The following is a 20,781-nucleotide window of genomic DNA, read 5'->3' as shown; positions in this document are numbered from 1 at the left end:
AGAAAGAAATTTCTGAATGAATAGGCTGTTCCCTTCCCAGAGTGCTGTATCAAGGCACCTCAGTGGGAAGTCTGTGGTAAGGAAAAAGTGTGGCAGAAAACGCTGCACAACGAGAAGAGGTGACCGGACCCTGAGGAAGATTGTGGAGAAGGGCCGATTCCAGACCTTGGGGGACCTGCGGAAGCAGTGAACTGAGTCTGGAGTAGAAACATCCAGAGCCACCGTGCACAGGCGTGTGCAGGAAATGGGCTACAGGTGCCGCATTCCCCAGACCTGGGCTACAGAGAAGCAGCACTGGACTGTTGCTCAGTGGTCCAAAGTACTTTTTTCGAATAAAAGCAAATTCTGCATGTCATTCGGAAATCAAGGTGCCAGAGTCTGGAGGAAGACTGGGGAGAAGGAAATGCCAAAATGCCAGAAGTCCAGTGTCAAGTACCCACAGTCAGTGATGGTCTGGGGTGCCGTGTCAGCTGCTGGTGTTGGTCCACTGTGTTTTATCAAGGGCAGGGTCAATGCAGCTAGCTATCAGGAGATTTTGGAGCACTTCATGCTTCCATCTGCTGAAAAGCTTTATGGAGATGAAGATTTCATTTTTCAGCACGACCTGGCATCTGCTCACAGTGCCAAAACCACTGGTAAATGGTTTACTGACCATGGTATCACTGTGCTCAATTGGCCTGCCAACTCTCCTGACCTGAACCCCATAGAGAATCTGTGGGATATTGTGAAGAGAACGTTGAGAGACTCAAGACCCAACACTCTGGATGAGCTAAAGGCCGCTATCGAAGCATCCTGGGCCTCCATAAGTCCTCAGCAGTGCCACAGGCTGATTGCCTCCATGCCTCGCCGCATTGAAGCAGTCATTTCTGCAAAAGAATTCCCGACCAAGTATTGAGTGCATAATTGTACACGATTATTTGAAGGTTGACGTTTTTTGTATTAAAAACACTTTTCTTTTATTGGTCGGATGAAATATGCTAATTTTGTGAGATAGGAATTTTGGGTTTTCATGAGCTGTATGCCAAAATCATCCGTATTAAGACAATAAAAGACCTGAAATATTTCAGTTAGTGTGCAATGAATCTACAATATATGAATGTTAAATTTTCATCATTACATTATGGAAAATAATGAACTTTATCACAATATGCTAATATTTTGAGAAGGACCTATATTTTCATATGGTTTGTTCTTCAATGGGTGAGTTCACAGAGTGTAGCAATGCTAAATTTGTTGCTTAGTTTGGTGCATTTAATGTTTAATTGCTCAGTTTAGAATACCTTAATTAATGTATGTTGCCCAGTAACTGATATAATTGATCTAATGTAAACAATTGCTAATATATACACGCTTATATATATATATATATAGGCGTGTGTATACAGGTCCTTCTCAAAATATTAGCATATTGTGATAAAGTTCATTATTTTCCATAATGTCATGATGAACAGTTAACATTCATATATTTTAGATTCATTGCACACTAACTGAAATATTTCAGGTCTTTTATTGTCTTAATACGGATGATTTTGGCATACAGCTCATGAAAACCCAAAATTCCTATCTCACAAAATTAGCATATCATTAAAAGTTAAAAGGGTCTCTAAACGAGCTATGAACCTAATCATCTGAATCAACGAGTTAACTCTAAACACCTGCAAAAGATTCCTGAGGCCTTTAAAACTCCCAGCCTGGTTCATCACTCAAAACCCCAATCATGGGTAAGACTGCCGACCTGACTGCTGTCCAGAAGGCCACTATTGACACCCTCAAGCAAGAGGGTAAGGCACAGAATGAAATTTCTGAATGAATAGGCTGTTCCCAGAGTGCTGTATCAAGGCACCTCAGTGGGAAGTCTGTGGGAAGGAAAAAGTGTGGCAGAAAACGCTGCACAACGAGAAGAGGTGACCGGACCCTGAGGAAGATTGTGGAGAAGGGCCGATTCCAGACCTTGGGGGACCTAGGGAAGCAGTGGACTGAGTCTGGAGTAGAAACATCCAGAGCCACCGTGCACAGGCGTGTGCAGGAAATGGGCTACAGGTGCCGCATTCCCCAGGTCAAGCCACTTTTGAACCAGAAACAGCGGCAGAAGCGCCTGACCTGGGCTACAGAGAAGCAGCACTGGACTGTTGCTCAGTGGTCCAAAGTACATTTTTCCGATGAAAGCAAATTCTGCATGTCATTCGGAAATCAAGGTGCCAGAGTCTGGAGGAAGACTGGGGAGAAGGAAATGCCAAAATGCCAGAAGTCCAGTACCCACAGTCAGTGATGGTCTGGGGTGCCGTGTCAGCTGCTGGTGTTGGTCCACTGTGTTTTATCAAGGGCAGGGTCAATGCAGCTAGCTATCAGGAGATTTTGGAGCACTTCATGCTTCCATCTGCTGAAAAGCTTTATGGAGATGAAGATTTCATTTTTCAGCACGACCTGGCACCTGCTCACAGTGCCAAAACCACTGGTAAATGGTTTACTGACCATGGTATCACTGTGCTCAATTGGCCTGCCAACTCTCCTGACCTGAACCCCATAGAGAATCTGTGGGATATTGTGAAGAGAACGTTGAGAGACTCAAGACCCAACACTCTGGATGAGCTAAAGGCCGCTATCAAAGCATCCTGGGCCTCCATAAGACCTCAGCAGTGCCACAGGCTGATTGCCTCCATGCCACGCCGCATTGAAGCAGTCATTTCTGCCAAAGGATTCCCGACCAAGTATTGAGTGCATAACTGTACATGATTATTTGAAGGTTGACGTTTTTTGTATTAAAAACACTTTTCCTTTATTGGTCGGATGAAATATGCTAATTTTGTGAGATAGGAATTTTGGGTTTTCATGAGCTGTATGCCACAATCATCCGTATTAAGACAATAAAAGACCTGAAATATTTCAGTTAGTGTGCAATGAATCTACAATATATGAATGTTAAATTTTCATCATTACATTATGGAAAATAATGAACTTTATCACAATATGCTAATATTTTGAGAAGGTCCTGTATACGAATGCAAAAAACGAAACGTGATGCAGTTTTAACTAGTTTAAATTTCACAGAATGAGTTGTTTTAGGCTCTCTTATTGCACATGCTCACTGCGCATGCTTTTTTGATCACCTCCGTACCTTCGTACAGCGGAGACAGGCTGTGTAATTTGGGGGTGACTGCAAATTACACTAAACAGACCATCCACATGGTGAAGTATGGTGGTGGCGGGATGAGACAGTTGGGAGTCTGATGTTTCAGCAGAGACAGCAAAGCTAGTCAGAGGTGATGGGGGGATTTGCACCTGCAATTGCAGATAAAGGTGATTCTACAAAGCATTGACCCCGTGGTATTAAATACAAATGCACATCAAATTCTTCGTATTTCTAGTTGAAGAAAATGCGTCTTTTTTTTCTGGTGATTGTGCAGGCCATGGGAGATGTTCAACTTCACTTTCATGTTCATCAAACCAATCTTTCACCAGTCTTGCTGTGTGTATTGGTGCATTGTCATCCTGATACACGGCACCGCCTTCAGGATACAATGTTTGAACCATTGGATGCACATGGTCCTCAAGAATGGTTCGGTAGTCCTTGGCAGTGACGCGCCCATCTAGCACAAGTATTGAGCCAAGGGAATGCCATGATATGGCAGCCCAAACCATCACTGATCCACCCCCATGCTTCACTCTGGGCATGCAACAGTCTGGGTGGTACGCTTCTTTGGGGCTTCTCCACACCGTAACTCTCCCGGATGTGGGGAAAACAGTAAAGGTGGACTCATCAGAGAACAATACATGTTTCACATTGTCCACAGCCCAAGATTTACGCTCCTTGCACCATTGAAACCGATGTTTGGCATTGGCATGAGTGACCAAAGGTTTGGCTATAGCAGCCCAGCCGTGTATATTGATCCTGTGGAGCTCCCGACGGACAGTTCTGGTGGAAACAGGAGAGTTGAGGTGCACATTTAATTCTGCCGTGATTTGGGCAGCCGTGGTTTTATGTTTTTTGGATACAATCCGGGTTAGCACCCGAACATCCCTTTCAGACAGCTTCCTCTTGCGTCCACAGTTAATCCTGTTGGATGTGGTTCGTCCTTCTTGGTGGTATGCTGACATTACCCTGGATACCGTGGCTCTTGATACATCACAAAGACTTGCTGTCTTGGTCACAGATGCGCCAGCAAGACGTGCACCAACAATTTGTCCTCTTTTGAACTCTGGTATGTCACCCATAATGTTGTGTGCATTTCAATATTTTGAGCAAAACTGTGCTCTTACCCTGCTAATTGAACCTTCACACTCTGCTCTTACTGGTGTAATGTGCAATCAATGAAGACTGGCTACCAGGCTGGTCCAATTTAGCCATGAAACCTCCCACACTAAAATGACAGGGGTTTCAGTTTCATTGTCCAACCCCTGTACCTGTAGATGGTGTAAGTTTGCTTCTGACATATTTTAGTAAATTTGCTTTTAAATGCAGAGGTGTGTTTGGCTGTTAAAGATAAAAAGCAATCTCACCTGTGTGTACAATGATAGAGACTGGATCACTGGTCTTGTCATTCAGCAAGGTCGAGACTGATATATTGTACTCTGTGTCTGGCTCTAAGTCAGATAATGTCTTGTGGCAGTCCTTTGTGTAAATTACAAAAGGGTCTTTAAATTGACTTGTGACAGTAATCAGGAATTGATGTGGGATTCCCTCCATGTTTTCTCCTTCGCTCCAAGTTAAAGATAGGGTCGAGGGTTCTGAATAATCCTTTTTCAAATGTTGAGGAGGTGGCACCGCTGCAAGAGGGGAGACAAATAAAAAGAAAGCTTTGAAAAACAATGGAACTTATAATGAACCCAATAAAAAAACATTTTTTGGCTTCTTGACTTTTACCTGTGGAAACACGTGCTTTAACCCATTTGCTCAAATTGCCATTCTCATCTTCTGTGGCCACACTGAAGAAATATTGCTCTCCCTGCTGAAGGTTGTTTATTTCCACTTTATTCAAATCTTGAATGACTAACGAACCCTGTGCCTCAGTTAAAGTGCTCCATTTAACTTTGAACTTCTTAGTGACGTTTAGTTCCTGCGGGTGTCCCCAAGTCAACACCACAGAGGTTGGCTTCACTTTCAGGAACTTGATCTCACCAGGAGGGGGCACCACTGGCCAACAAAAAATAGAATAAGTTACACATTGCTACAATGCACAGGACATCCTGATCTTATAAAACAAGATTTTTTCAGATGTACAACAGAAACTATTACAAGAAAGAATCCACTCTAAAAACTTTCTGCATCTGCAGCATTTGTTTGATGAAAGCAGCAATCCCCACAAGTAAAAATGACCTACAACACACTGCATCTCATTTGAACCACATACCTGATTTGACAGTATTATATAACTTCCCAGCAAGACCAGGTGTTTTACAGGTCAGGAGAAAGGTCAGTGGCAGTTATATAATTTAGGGATTATACCATCATAAATATCAGAAACAACTTTATTGGCCAGGTTTATGTGCACAAACACAGGATTTGACTTTGGTTACTATCCCTCCTATTGTATATCGACATCAATCCAACAAACAATAAGAGTGTGTAAAACCCTTAAATAAATACGGACAAGGAACCATATTTACAAGTGTGTTTTTTGTGTGCAGAAGAAGAGGGAAGGCGGGTTGTGATTGGGCAATATGCCCCTTTGTCCAGCAGACTAGCTGACTACTCTGATAAAGGACCTTTACCCATTTAGTCAGATGTGATCAAAGCAGATTTCAAGTATAACTTGTATGCCTGCTGTTTATTGTCCTTACAGCATTACTTTTACTTTGGTGTTATTTACGCTACAACATTTCCCTATGTCTAAAATAAATATTTAACATACAGACAATGGTGACAAAAATGCAAAAAAAAAAAAAAACTGGTAATTAACCTGCATCATGCTCCCCAAAGTCCTCACCAACATGCACCTATAAGAAAAGTGTATTAATAGCCAGACTCCAGCTACACAATATTTTCCCAGTTATTATGACATGTTTACCTGATGCCTTGCTTTCTGTAAAACGATGTCATGTCTTTTGTGGTTTCCTTCCACCCAAATACTGCAAATATGCATCTGATCATTTCTGCAGTAATAATCTTTAGACATCTGATGCAGGCAGCATCTGTCCTGGACCTCACTGCCGATGTCTTTGAGAATGTGTTTTTGCAACATTGTGCCATGTTGAAGGGCGTGAGGCACGCAGAAGAAGCTGTTACAGGTCTGACAGATCTTTTCAGCTGCATTTTGGTTGCAAATGTCACACATCAAATCACCCTGGCTGATACAAGAAATGTAAGGGGCAGTTCATTAGAAAAGGAAGACATAAATAAATCTGGATTATATTTGTCAAGTCCGAACATCCAACAAATGAAGATCCCTTCTAAGCTGTTTCAAAGAAAATCATCTAGAATGCTAGTTCTCTTTGCAGGGTCTGAACAACGTCTTTGACAACATACAATGAACAAGGTGGGTTCCCTCATGCCCGTAACAGATCATAATAGGGAGCAGAGAGTGTTATGTATTAGAAAAACGTCTGTAGTGAGGCTGTGGTGGTTTATTGTAATTATGGCAGGATTCTGTGGAGCATGGAGGAGCAGTTTAACCATGACAGTGGGTTCTACATGTGGCTTAGATATAAAGAATTTAAAGAATGAATGTTTGCCTGTAGGCTACAACGCTGTCATTCTTGTACAGTTCTAGCAGTAAGTTACTCCACCAGATAAACTATATTGCCAAAAGTATTTGTCTGTCTGCTTGAACATGTACATGAATTTTGATGAGATCTTATTCTTAATCTATAAGGTCCAATTTGTTGATGGATCCACCATAGCCAGTAATAGCAACTTTAACTCTTCTGTAAGCATCTTCCACTAGGTTTAGGAGTGTGTTCATTGTTAGATGAGAAACCCAGAATTGCAGCTTCCGCTCTAATTCATCCCAAAGGTGTTCAAGAAGGTTGAGGTGAGGACAGTTTTCTCCACGCCAAATTTTATACATCTGTAGCCATGGAAGTGATTGTAATTTATTGATTTGATGGTTTTACCCAATACGTTTTGCAATATAGCGTGTATATAGTCTCATTAGAGCTCACACTAAATCTTTCAGTTCCACATCATCAACATGTTATTGCACTGAATTTTAAAAGCACTATACCAATCATTTTGTGAAACTGTGTCACTGCTGCTCTGGGAATCCTGAGATATAAGTGATGAAAAATCAGAGGTGTCAGATGAACATATGGACTCAGCTATCTCTGGATAGTCCCGTTTGGCACTGAAAAGAAAAAACAGCAAAAACATTTGTCAGTCTGTATTTGTTTCATATTGTAAGGTGTAGATTATACAAGACATAGCTATAAAGGCACAGTTGATGCATGTTTACATATTTTATGGAATTCAGAGATTTTTATTATGCAACATGTTTTAACTCCACCTACAGGAATATGTAAGAACATTAAATGTTTTATTTTTCCTAATCAATTTTAAATGTGTTCTTAGACTGCTTACTTTTGCACAATGCCTTTAAAACAGCATTTCCAACTGGCTGCTGAAAACTTTAGCTCTAGTATTATATACTCTTTAGACCACATTTGATATGTGTCTGAAATGTGTTTGTTCTGAAAGAATGCTTAACAATCTATTAAATATTGGAAAAACACCTGACACAATTAGAGGATTGAGGAACCCACATTGAAATTAATCCACTACACTTTAAATATCAGCAAATATATCCTATTATGATTATAGTTTTATACAAGTTACTGCATTTCATGAATTTTACCTGTGGACTATGTCATGAGGGGCCCTGTGATCAGTTTTTACAACATGATATGCAGCAGGTGGTGGATTTCGTACTTTAGACCTTAAAGTCAAAACACACAGATCACAGTACATAATTTTTTGCAATGAGTAATTGATTAGACCCAAGTATATGCAAAATTATAGTATAAGCATACTTGAAAGCATATGTAGCAGAAGATACAGTTCCAGGTTTTCGCCGGTGTTTAGGAATGACTAGTGATATTTCTCTGTGAGAAAGGGGAATCAGAACAGGTTAGCCAAGAAAAGTGCTAAAAACCCAAGGAGTTGCAGATAGAGTTGTAGAAAATAAAGTTCTTGCTTACTTTTTGTCTGAAAAATGAAGAGGGATTTCCTTTGACAAGGCTGACTCTGTCTCGTAGAGAGAATAGTCACAGTCTGGTTTCTCTGATCTGAAAACATCACGTGTAAAAATGCACTGTTTCATGAGATCAACAAGCAGTTTTCCTGTCAAGTGTACACAGTTAGACATTTTTGGAAAGTTTTCAGCAAAAGAAACAGGTGACCAAGGTGGAAGAGGGGAAAGTTGGGATGTGATAGGAAAAGCAACCAAGGTCTATTTCAGGTGACATATTGCCAGAATGTTGTGATAGCTTTTTTAACTGAGTTAACCTGCGTTTTAACCTGCGTTGGAGCATCAAATCAAGGCTGTCCTGCATAAACTCTGGGTGGGACAAAATATCTGTTACTGTCAAGAAAAGGAAGGACAGGAAAAAGAAAAGGAGAGACTGCAGCAATAAGAACGTCCCTGGAAAGGGCAGTAATATGGATAAAATGAGCACCGTAAAGCAACTGTGTTTTCAGTAGCAACATTGTGCCAACAACCTTACTAAAACTATACAGATTAGTAACTGGGACAGAAAATTCTGATCTTGACCTCTCGTTTTAGTCTCCAAATTTAAAAAGAAATTAATAGACAGATAAATACATTAAGCACGTTGCATTGACATGAGCATACTTTATCAAGCTTCTAATTTAGTATGTTTTTGCATAAACTTTAGAAAAAAGTAATATGCATTTATTACAAAAATGGAACATTCAGCTTATCTGGTTTTTGAAAATGGAGATGACATTAGTCATTAAAATAAAAACACTAAAGTTTGTGCAGACAAAACTGAGTGTAAGTTCTTGTGGGCTTTCTCTCTCATGGGGATAGGCCTTCTGTAATATTTGTTGGGAATTTATGCACTCAATGTTTATCAACTGTTTCCAGTGTATCCATTTGTTTGTTTTATTATGTTAAGGCCTTTATTTCTATGATGTTTGTATCTTATATTGGGTTGTTGCCCTTGTATTAAGATAAGATGTTAAAAAGTACTAAAAAAGAACATTTAAGAGCAAGTTAACTGGCGGATTTATCTTAATATCTTTTGTAGCAAAGTGTAAAAAAAGACACAATGGTAGTGTGAAACTTACACTGTTTTTGGAATAAAGTAATAAAAACGTGTCATGAAAATATATTTAGCTAAAGATGAAAAGAAGGACGATGAAGTGCAGTAGATTTAAAGGTCTTGCTCACGTTTTGTTTGAAAAATGAAGAGGGATATCTTTTGACCAGTCTGATTCAGTCTCATAGAGGGAGTAGTCACAGTCTGGATTCCCCGATCTGAAAAGTATAAATTAAAAAAAATCTGTACCACAACAGCAGGTGAGACTTAAAAATACAAAACAGGTAACACCATCTAAAAATACAATGAATCCATGATCAAAAAAAAAAAAAAAAAACAGAAAACCTAAAATCTGGTATATGTTATCTTACCGTTTGCCCTTGAAATCTAAAGGATGTTCAATAGAGTGTTCAGACTCGGCACTCAAGGATCCACTGGCATCTGACTTTAGTTTCTTCAGTCTGAAATCCCTTTCATAGGAACACATTATAATATGTTGAGATATATGGTACAGTCATGATAAAAAGAAGGAACAGCCTCTGTCAGTTTTACAGTTTCAATCTATAAATGATCTGGTCTTCATCATGTTCTAAAAGCATTCCGGTACAAAACATTAAACACAGATTATATCAAGTCATTATTTTTAATTCTGAATATGAAGCCAAAATAAAAAACTAAAAAAAAACTAATAAAAAGTAAGCTCAAAACTATGGGCCTGGAAACTTAGTAAGCTCAAAAACACAAGATCTGTGCAAGATATGTGTAGCCATAGACTTTCAGTGCAGTATACTTTAATTTTATCAAGACATGCTTTCAAACAGTCTGGTTTCCCTGATCTGAAAACATTAAGTTAAACAAAAATCTGAGTTTAATAACTAGAACATAAACCTGTCAAGCTTCCACACAACACAAATTCTAATATTTATTTAACAAATCTTAGGCAAAAATAAAAAAAAACAATTAATAGAAAATATTTTGAAAAGAAATGTCCTGAGTTACTATCAACTTCTTACTCAAGGATCCCTCAACAACAAAACTCGATATTAAATGACATTCATCTTTATATATGTCTAATGAATTTCTCATGTTATCATTGCAAAGATAATTTTGGTAAATAAGTGTACAAACAGACTGCATTGTCATGCTAATGTGGAGCAAATTAACAAAGACAGGACGTTAGGACTGATCCGGGCATAAATTAAACACACTACTAAAGGTAGAGACAACATCCTTTAATCTCAATGAAGGAGTAAAAGGAAAACACTGGACAAGAGTGACCATTAAAAAAATATTACCTATTTTAGTACCTCCACAGCAGGTGAAAGTTGAAATATACAAAACAGGGAATCCCAATCTACATCTAAGAATACAACAAATTCATGATCAACCATAAAAAAAAACAGAAAACTGTTTTATGTTATCCTACCTTGTGCCCTTGAAATCTAAAGGATCTTCAATGGAGCTTTCAGACGTTGCACTCAAAGATCCGCTTAATTGTGACTTTTTCAATCTGAAAGGCATTTTATTGTTATTAAAGAAACAATATAATGAAACTTGTTGAGTGATGCACAAATACTATTATTTAATGACACACTTCCAATTCTCATTACTTAAATATTAATTATCTTCATTTTTTTCTGATATGTCAGAATTTGTGTTAATAGCATTGTGATTTCAAATGTGGAAGTCCCTCTTACTTTTTGTCTTTGTCCTTTAAGCCAGAAGACTTTTCTGCATGCTGTTTTTCAAGGAATGTAGCCACAAGATTCTTGACATTGCCCCTAGCAAGAGTCATGAGTAAAATCAAGTTTAGGTATGTGCTAAATATGACACGAAAGTGTATGAACAAACGAGCTAAAGTGCATTCCCAAGCTCACTACAGTTGAAGATGACATACAGTTGAAACCATTTATTTTACACACTATATAAAAAGACTGGTTTTTTCTCACTGTTTGACTTTCAGTCAGACTAAACCTTTCCAACTGAAAGTCCGATAGGATCACTAAAATTATTTATACTAAATGTCAAAATAATGAGGGAGAATTTATTGGAGAAATTAGAAGTTTAGATACACAAAATGTTGACACGCCCAAATTATCATCTCATGGCTATTTAAGCTTCTGATTTGAACTGAACGTTTGAGTTAAATGGAGGCACATCTGTGGATGTATTTTACAGGTAACACTGCTTCCTTGTGTGACATCATGGAAAAATCAAAAGAAATGAGTAACTCTTTCTTTTACAGTACACTAACTACCATGTAATTAGTGGGCTGGGATTTCAGTAAGTACTTAGTAAGTTATGATCAATTCAATTCAGTTTCTTTATGCTGTATCGTCTGAAGTGTGGCCGGCTTTAGGCAGGGGCAAGAGGGGCCAAAGTCCCCTCAAACAAATTTTGAATTTGTTCAAAATTATAACTTCTTCAGTGAACTTTGGAGCTTTACCAGTCCAGGCAACAACATCTCTCCTCTCCACTTCTCCTGCCACACTCCCCTCACATCCTGTGTTCCAGATAATAATCCCAGTAAATCAGGAAAATTGCATATAGAATAATACAATAATTATTTGTATTGTGTTTATTTATGTTTTTATTTTCTATTTATTTATTTATTTATTTATTTATTATCATTTCACACAGACTACTTTAATATGACAATGTCCCACAGTAACGTTATTAGCACCACAGTGCACTAAGCTGATGTCTGGAAGTGGGGCTTGAAGCCATAGCTCCAGGTTCAGTGGAAACACAGCAGATACCGTGCCTAATAGAGTGAGAGAGTGGAACCGCAGCACCTAAAAAGAGCCAGTGGAAAAGGGGCATTAAAGCGCACCTAATACAATTAGTACCCTAGTAGCTCTTAAACAGAGCACATTTCATTCATAATATTGTAAATATATGAAATTGTTCACAGGTTATTTGTGTGAAATTGCTGAAAAGATAATACAAAGACGAATCTGCACATGAAGAAAAGTGAACTAATTTAGGTCCAAAGTGTTTTGATTCATGTTGTGAGCGATAAGCGGTGATAACCTACTACTTACTCCGTTCCAGTGTCAATTACACTCATGGAAGATGGACAGGAAAAGATCAAAGCCATCAACTGCCCAGTTTAGGAGAAAGAGAAAATAAGAAGAGGAGAAACGAGTAAAAGATAAAGGCATGCAGCTGTGTCATCTCTTGGAGCATGAAATGTGTTATGTAGGCTAGAGCCGGTGGCAAGATAGGCTTGCTATTAATTAGTAATACGCTAACTCCTCTTTACATTCAGCTACTTAGGCCTCATATTTTATTTTCAGCAGAAAATATTACAGTTTTGACTACTGAAATTCTTCTAAATCTAAACTACTACATAGAAAAGTAATATTAGGTTACAATAAATAGTAAAGACCATGATCTCATAATGTATCTTGGTCCAAGCTACATTATGAGATCATGGCCTTTACTAATGTGTTAAATAGCCATTGAGTGAAAGGGGTGTTGATTTGTCTCCTTTGATTTGTCAGCTATTCTGAATATTTCACTAATTGCACATAAATGTAGGGCTGTTTGTTTTTGTCTTAGTTGTTAGTCGTTAGCTATGTCCGTGTAACAGCGCAAGTCACTTCATATTGTTTGGGAAAGTTATGTTAGCATGCTGTAATTACTCAGTATTGCATTAGGTTACTTCTTAAACATTCTTTTGTAGCTTATTAATAAATGACCAGGGGTACAAAGGTAGTAGTTACATTTACTTGTTTAACTGTACTCAAGTACAATTCGTCTGTACTTTGTACTTTTTTAAGTACTTTGTAAAAAGCTGAACTTTTACTTGAGTATGTTTTCATTTAAATATTTTACTCAGTTACATTTGAAATCACATCTGTTACTGAGTAAAAATAAAAAGTATTACTTTGCATCAAGAAAGGCAAAAAGGGCCAATATTTAGATGGCAGTTGTGCACTTTAATCTGTGTTTTCTTGTTTGAATTGTAGTAGTGTAAATTGTCTTATTCAAAGAAGGGTAAGCTTTACGTGACAGTTGTGCAGTTAAATTTTTGTCTTGTTAAAAGTGCAATAGTTGTAAACAGATTTTCTTTATTGTTCAGTTGTTGTGCAGCTTAATCTGTATTTCTGGTTTGAACATTAGTAGTGTAAATTCACTTATTAGGGGTAAGACTTTACATGACAGTTATGCAATTCAATGTGTGTTTCTTGGAGGGCAATAGTGCAAATTGTCTTTTTTCAAAGAAGGTTCAGACCTTTGTAGACAGCAGTAAAATTTGTCTTGAACAAAGTGGAATTGTAGTACACAGATTGTCTTGAATATTCTCCTGTTGGTGCAATTTAGAAATGCCTTATTTTAATTGAATTTATTTTTTACAGTATTTATTTTTACCATCACCAAGGAGGCAATGTTTATGTTGGTGTTGGTTTGCCTTTCTGTTTGCTCAAAAAGTACTCAAAATAACAAAATAAATAGCTAGGACCTACTTTTAGTCTTAGGTTTCTTTATGAATACGGGCCCAGATTTGTGGAGTGCACAACTAATAGGTGTCCTGTTGACAGATCCTGCTACCTGACCTCCAGATACACACTGCTCCTTTTAAGATACCATGGGTCTCTAGGCAATGTCTATGATTAATGCTCTCATTCATAATATTGTGAATATTATGAATTAAAAATACGCCTTCCCCTGGAAGTGTTCCAGGCGCATCCCACCAAGAGGAAGCCAAGAACACGCTGGAGGGACTATGTCTCTCGGCCGGACTTGGAAAGCTCCCCGGAGGAGCAGAAGGAGGTTTCTGGGGAGAGGGAAGTCTGGGCCTCTCTACTAAGTCTGCTGCTCCTGCGACCTGATCCTGGATAAAGTGGAAGACAACGAGTACGAGTTCTTGGTAATAATCAAGGGTGAAAGTAGTTTTAAATTATTGCCGGTACTTAGGGGCGGAGCTAGAAAGGAGGCTGGGGAGGCACTGGGGGCATATATGCATGCAATATATATATATATATACTGTAGGCTTTCTGTATAAGGCAGAAATTAGAATCACTTGACAATGTAGAATATACAGGGGTTGGACAATGAAACTGAAACCCCTGTCATTTTAGTCATTTAGCCTGGTAGCCAGTCTTCATTGATTGCACATTGCACCAGTAAGAGCAGAGTGTGAAGGTTCAATTAGCAGGGTAAGAGCACAGTTTTGCTCAAAATATTGAAATGCACTAAACATTATGGTTACATACCAGAATTCAAAAGAGAACAAATTGTTGGTGCACGTCTTGCTGGCGCATCTGTGACCAAGACAGCAAGTCTTTGTGATGTATCAAGAGCCACGGTATCCAGGGTAATGTCTGCATACCACCAAGAAGGACGAACCACATCCAACAGGATTAACTGTGGACGCAAGAGGAAGCTGTCTGAAAGGGATGTTCGGGTGCTAACCCGGATTGTATCCAAAAAACATAAAACCACGGCTGCCCAAATCACGGCAGAATTAAATGTGCACCTCAACTATCCTGTTTCCACCAGAACTGTCCGTCGGGAGCTCCACAGGGTCAATATACACGGCCGGGCTGCTATAGCCAAACCTTTGGTCACTCATGCCAATGCCAAACGTCGGTTTCAATGGTGCAAGGAGTGCAAATCTTGGGATGTGGACAATGTGAAACATGTATTGTTCTCTGATGAGTCCATCTTTACTGTTTTCCCCACATCTGAGAAAGTTATGGTGTGGAGAAGCCCCAAAGAAGCGTACCACCCAGACTGTTGCATGCCCAGAGTGAAGCATGGGGGTGTATCAGTGATGGTTTGGGCAGCCATATCATGGCATTCCCATGGCTCAATACTTGTGCTAGATGGGCGAGTCACTGCCAAGGACTACCGAACCATTCTTTAGGACCATGTGCATCGAATGGTTCAAACATTGTATCCAGAAGGCGGTGCCGTGTATCAGGATGACAATGCACCAATACACACAGCAAGACTGGTGAAAGATTGGTTTGATGAACATGAAAGTGAAGTTGAACATCTCCCATGGCCTGCACAGTCACCAGATCTAAATATTATTGAGCCACTTTGGGGTGTTTTGGAGGAGCGAGTCAGGAAACGTTTTCCTCCACCAGTATCACGTAGTGACCTGGCCACTATCCTGCAAGAAGAATGGCTTAAAATTCCTCTGACCACTGTGCAGGACTTGTATATGTCATTCCCAAGACGAATTGATGCTGTATTGGCCGCAAAAGGAGGCCCTACACCAGGGGTGCTCATTACGTCGATCGCGATCTACTGGTCGATCGCAGCGTGACGTTAAAAAAAATATTTGTCAGCCTATCAAACATCCCGTCACTTGATTGACATACAGGGCAACCATTCAGATGACATGAAATGTGGAGCGGCATTTTTGGACTGTTCATGGAAAATACGACATCAACTTTCCGCCGAAAAGCCAGCTGAGAAAGAGAAAATCCCAGTTGTCCGGACAGCAGTTATTTTTCACTCAACAAACTTAAAAAGAGAAAGCCGCCACCGAAGCATCGTTCCGGGTGTGTCACGCCATCGTTAAAAACAATAAGTCTTTCCAAGTAAAAGAAGCATTCGTTGAATCAGCTGACGCAAGTAATTCAGGTAATTACAAAAAATTTAAATAATTATTCATTATGTGTGTTGTGCAATATTGGCTTATTCAGTAATGCAAGGTACATCAACATACATACAAAGAATCCTTAATAAATTTGAAAATAGTTATATGTTTTGCATTTTTGTAGTGGGTAGGTTGATCTTTTTGACTCGGTTGTTTTATAAGTGGCTCGCATGCTGAAAAAGTGTGAGCACCCCTGCCCTACACCATACTAATAAATTATTGTGGTCTAAAACCAGGTGTTTCAGTTTAATTTGTCCAACCCCCATATATATATATATATATATATATATATATATATATATATATATATACAGTACAGTACAGTTCAGACCAAAAGTTTGGACACACCTTCTCATTCAAAGAGTTTTCTGTATTTTCATGACTATGAATATTGTAGCTTCACACTGAAGGCATCAAAACTGTTAATTAACACGTGTGGAATTATATACTGAACAAAAAAGTTTGAAACAACTGAAAATATGTCTTATATTCTAGGTTCTTCAAAGTAGCCACCTTTTGCTTTGATTACTGCTCCGCTCACTCTTGGCATTCTGTTGATGAGCTTCAAGAGGTACTCACCTGAAATGGTTTTCACTTCACAGGTGTGCCCTGTCAGGTTTAATAAGTGGGATTTCAAGCCTTATAAATGGGGTTGGGACCATCAGCTGTGTTGTGCAGGAAGTGGATACAGTACACAGCTTATAGTCCTACTGAATACATTGTTAGAATTTGTATTATGGCAAGAAAAAAGCAGCAAAGTAAAGAAAAACGAGTGGCCATCATTACTTTAAGAAATGAAGGTCGGTCAGTCCGAACAATTGGGAAAACTTTGAAAGTGCCCCCAAGTGCAGTCGCAAAAACCATCAAGCGCTACAAAGAAACTGGCTCACATGAGGACCGCCCCAGGAAAGGAAGACCAAGAGTCACCTCTGCTGCGGACGATAAGTTCATCCGAGGCACCAGCCTCAGAAATCGCAGGTTAACAGCAGCTCAGATTAGAGAACAGGTCAATGCTACACAGAGTTCTAGCAGCAGACACATCTCTAGAACAACTGTTAAGAGGAGACTGTGTGAATCAGGCCTTCTTGGTAAAATAGCTGCTAGGAAACCACTGCTGAGGACAGGCAACAAGCAGAAAAGACTTGTTTGGGCTAAAGAACACAAGGAATGGACATTAGACCAGTGGAAATCTGTGCTTTGGTATGATGAGTCCAAGTTTGAGATCTTTGGTTCCAACCACCGTGTCTTTGTGTGGCACAGAAGAGGTGAACAGATGGACTCTACATGCCTGGTTCCCACCGTGAAGCATGGAGGAGGAGGTGTGATGGTGTGGGGCTGCTTTGCTGGTGACACTGTTGGGGATTTATTCAAAATTGAAGGCATACTGAACCAGCATGGCTACCACAGCATCCTGCAGCGGCATGCTATTCCATCCGGTTTGCGTTTAGTTGGACCATCATTTATTTTTCAACAGAACAATGACCCCAAACACACCTCCAGGCTGTGTAAGGGCTATTTGACCAAGAAGGAGAGTGATGGGGTGCTGCGCCAGATGACCTGGCCTCCACAGTCACCGGACCTGAACCCAATCGAGATGGTTTGGGGTGAGCTGGACCGCAGAGTGAAGGCAAAAGGGCCAACAAGTGCTAAGCATTTCTGGGAACTCCTTCAAGACTGTTGGTCCCAACCCCATTTATAAGGCTTGAAATCCCACTTATTAAACCTGACAGGGCAACACCTGTGAAGTGAAAACCATCTCAGGTGACTACCTCTTGAAGCTCATCAACAGAATGCCAAGAGTGTGCGGAGCAGTAATCAAAGCAAAAGGTGGCTACTTTGAAGAACCCAGAATATAAGACATATTTTCAGTTGTTTCACAATTTTTTGTTCAGTATATAATTCCACATGTGTTAATTTATAGTTTTGATGCCTTCAGTGTGAAGCTACAATATTCATAGTCATGAGAATAAAGAAAACTCTTTGAATGAGAAGGTGTATCCAAACTTTTGGTCTGTACTGTATATATACAGGGGTTGGACAATAAAACTGAAACACCTGGTTTTAGACCACAATAATTTATTAGAATGGTATAGGGCCTCCTTTTGCGGCCAATACAGCATCAATTCGTCTTGGGAATGACATATACAAGTCCTGCACAGTGGTCAGAGGAATTTTAAGCCATTCTTCTTGCAGGATAGTGGCCAGGTCACTACGTGATACTGGTACAGGAAAACGTTTCCTGACTCGCTCCTCCAAAACACCCCAAAGTGGCTCAATAATATTTAGATCTGGTGACTGTGCAGGCCATGGGAGATGTTCAACTTCACTTTCATGTTCATCAAACCAATCTTTCACCAGTCTTGCTGTGTGTATTGGTGCATTGTCATCTTGATACACGGCACCGCCTTCAGGATACAATGTTTGAACCATTGGATGCACATGGTCCTAAAGAATGGTTCACTAGTCCTTGGCAGTGACACGCCCATCTAGCACAAGTATTGAGCCAAGGGAATGCCATGATATGGCAGCCCAAACCATCACTGATCCACCCCCATGCTTCACTCTGGGCATGCAACAGTCTGGGTGGTACGCTTCTTTGGGGCTTCTCCACACCGTAACTCTCTCAGATGTGGGGAAAACAGTAAAAGTGGACTCATCAGAGAACAATACATGTTTCACATTGTCCACAGCCCAAGATTTGCGCTCCTTGCACCATTGAAACCGACGTTTGGCATTGGCATGAGTGACCAAAGGTTTGGGTATAGCAGCCCGGCCGTGTATATTGACCCTGTGGAGCTCCTGACGGACAGTTCTGGTGGAAACAGGAGAGATGAGGTGCACATTTAATTCTGCCGTGATTTGGGCAGCCGTGGTTTTATGTTTTTTGGATACAATCCGGGTTAGCACCCGAACATCCCTTGCATCCACAGTTGATCCTGTTGGATGTGGTTCGTCCTTCTTGGTGGTATGCTGACATTACCCTGGATACCGTGGCTCTTGATACATCACAAAGACTTGCTGTCTTGGTCACAGATGCGCCAGCAAGACGTGCACCAACAATTTGTCCTCTTTTGAACTCTGGTATGTCACCCATAATGTTGTGTGCATTTCAATATTTTGAGCAAAACTGTGTTCTTACCCTGCTAATTGAACCTCCACACTGTGCTCTTACTGATGCAATGTGCAATCAATGAAGACTGGCTACCAGGCTGGTCCAATTTAGCCATGAAACCTCCCACACTAAAATGACAAGTGTTTCAGTTTCATTGTCCAACCCCTTTAGTTACTCTCCCTTTGCTTTTAATTGGGGTATTTAGCAGCGAGCAGACAGACATTAAACGTAGCGGTGCTCGTTTTAAAGGCTGGCCATTCACAAAAGCCTCGAGCTCCGAGGAGAGAGATGCAATGCAAGAGCATTGAGGCTCCAGCATAGCAAACTATTTGGAATGAGGGGAAAAAAGCTATATTTATAAACAGATTAAGTCGTGTTTTAGACTGCCTATTGGTAGCGGGTCTGATCTTTCTGTGCTCGTGAATTTTTGCAGCCATAACTGGTTCTGGATGACGGCTTCATAGCAGACAGCCGTTCTTCCTTCTTCCCGGTACTGCGTACCGGTGCAGAATCTTTTAGTGGTACGCAGTGGAGGCTGACATTTTTTCGGGATTCGCATCAGTAAAGATCATGTGATTGGGACGGTACAGGATAAAACATGAATGGGAGCAGACGGGAGCGGGAGCTAACCAATAGGAGGGAAAACAAACTAGGATCAATTGTCTTTGGAAATGTAAAACTGAGACTTTGTTATAAACTTTAAGAAAAAAAAAACTTGGATCAACGCCGCCATTGTGTAGTTTTTTTTCAAGAAGCCTATACTATAATGTGAGTCAAACGAACTACACGACCCACAAGCCAACAGTGCTTCTGCTCGATGTTTTCCACCTGCGTTCAGAATGGAGGGAGCAAACGCAGGTGGAGAACTGGACGTGGTAAAATTGGATTTGTAACGTAAAGTCAGAAGTAAGGACCTATCTATTAGACTCATAGAGCTGACAAGAAAGTCGCAAATATTACCGAACTTCAGGAGAATTGAATGCAGCGGTGTTAACACGCAGTCTGCTGCTTGTAAAACGTGTTTAGTTGTAATCAAGTTCACCAGTGATTAAGGGACACTTGTTTGGCAAATTCTGGATTAAATCAGCTCTGCATCTCTTCGTCAAACCAAAAGTACCAACATGTGTCAAGTCTCATCTGACCAACAAAATTGCTGCATGTGCTCTAAAGATTTAAGAGGTAAGGTACGGAAGCCCGTGAGGGGATATGGGGAAATTTATTACTTTTGCGTCTCCATGCAATACTTTTGCGTTCGGCATTTTGGAGCAGCAGCACAGATGACAAACTGCTCATAAAACAAACACTGATATGTGATTGATATGGTTTATTTGTCATATGCAGGTTAACACGCAGTAAACAATGCGATGAAATGCTTAGGATAAGAAGAACCGTTCAAATCACGATAAAAACAAAAACACGGCGTACAAAAAAAAGTACACATCATGCAGCAGTAATAAGGAAATAAAGTGTCACAGATGTGGTTTCGTGCAGTTTTATGGTCCAGAGTTCAGTAGTTTGTTTGACAGCTTGTGGATAAAAACTGTCTTTTAGTTTGATTGAAGATAATTTCATTTAAGGCCGATTTCAAAATAAAACTCAATAAATCTCAAAACGGGTGTAGTATTTGTTTCATTTTTGCAGTTATCTGGTTTGGAAACTATCCCACAAAGTATTGCGAAATAACGAAAAGACTATTGCGTGGGGACACAAAAAAGAAAAAAATTCCCCCTTGTCCCCTCGCGGACCTCGTAGAAAGGCTTCATCAAGGGAAGATATTAAATAAATATGTTGTGAAATAGCAAAAAAATTGAATGTACCATTAAATGTACAATTTATT

At 39.8% G+C, this 20,781-nt stretch overlaps 1 protein-coding gene across 1 annotated transcript in view; it reads right to left on the bottom strand.

The window, feature by feature from the left end:
* LOC124869069 (up-regulator of cell proliferation-like) overlaps positions 1 to 20,781 on the bottom strand; it is a 33,674-nt gene that overhangs the window by 10,072 nt on the left and 2,821 nt on the right. The window contains exons 3-14 of the mRNA XM_047366785.1: positions 10,911 to 10,994; positions 10,640 to 10,723; positions 9,585 to 9,683; positions 9,345 to 9,431; positions 8,131 to 8,217; positions 7,963 to 8,034; positions 7,788 to 7,868; positions 7,161 to 7,280; positions 6,006 to 6,285; positions 5,898 to 5,934; positions 4,862 to 5,131; positions 4,498 to 4,764 (exon numbers count right to left, since the gene is read on the bottom strand). Coding sequence (XP_047222741.1) covers positions 4,498 to 4,764; positions 4,862 to 5,131; positions 5,898 to 5,934; positions 6,006 to 6,285; positions 7,161 to 7,280; positions 7,788 to 7,868; positions 7,963 to 8,034; positions 8,131 to 8,217; positions 9,345 to 9,431; positions 9,585 to 9,683; positions 10,640 to 10,723; positions 10,911 to 10,994 — 1,568 coding nt within the window. The remainder of the gene's footprint in view (positions 1 to 4,497; positions 4,765 to 4,861; positions 5,132 to 5,897; positions 5,935 to 6,005; positions 6,286 to 7,160; positions 7,281 to 7,787; positions 7,869 to 7,962; positions 8,035 to 8,130; positions 8,218 to 9,344; positions 9,432 to 9,584; positions 9,684 to 10,639; positions 10,724 to 10,910; positions 10,995 to 20,781) is intronic.

This window comes from Girardinichthys multiradiatus, chromosome 5 (genome assembly GCF_021462225.1).
Source record: "Girardinichthys multiradiatus isolate DD_20200921_A chromosome 5, DD_fGirMul_XY1, whole genome shotgun sequence".
Taxonomy (NCBI): Eukaryota; Metazoa; Chordata; class Actinopteri; order Cyprinodontiformes; family Goodeidae; genus Girardinichthys; species Girardinichthys multiradiatus.
The sequence above is the reverse complement of the archived record's forward strand: the minus strand, read 5'-3'. Positions and strand labels throughout refer to the sequence as shown.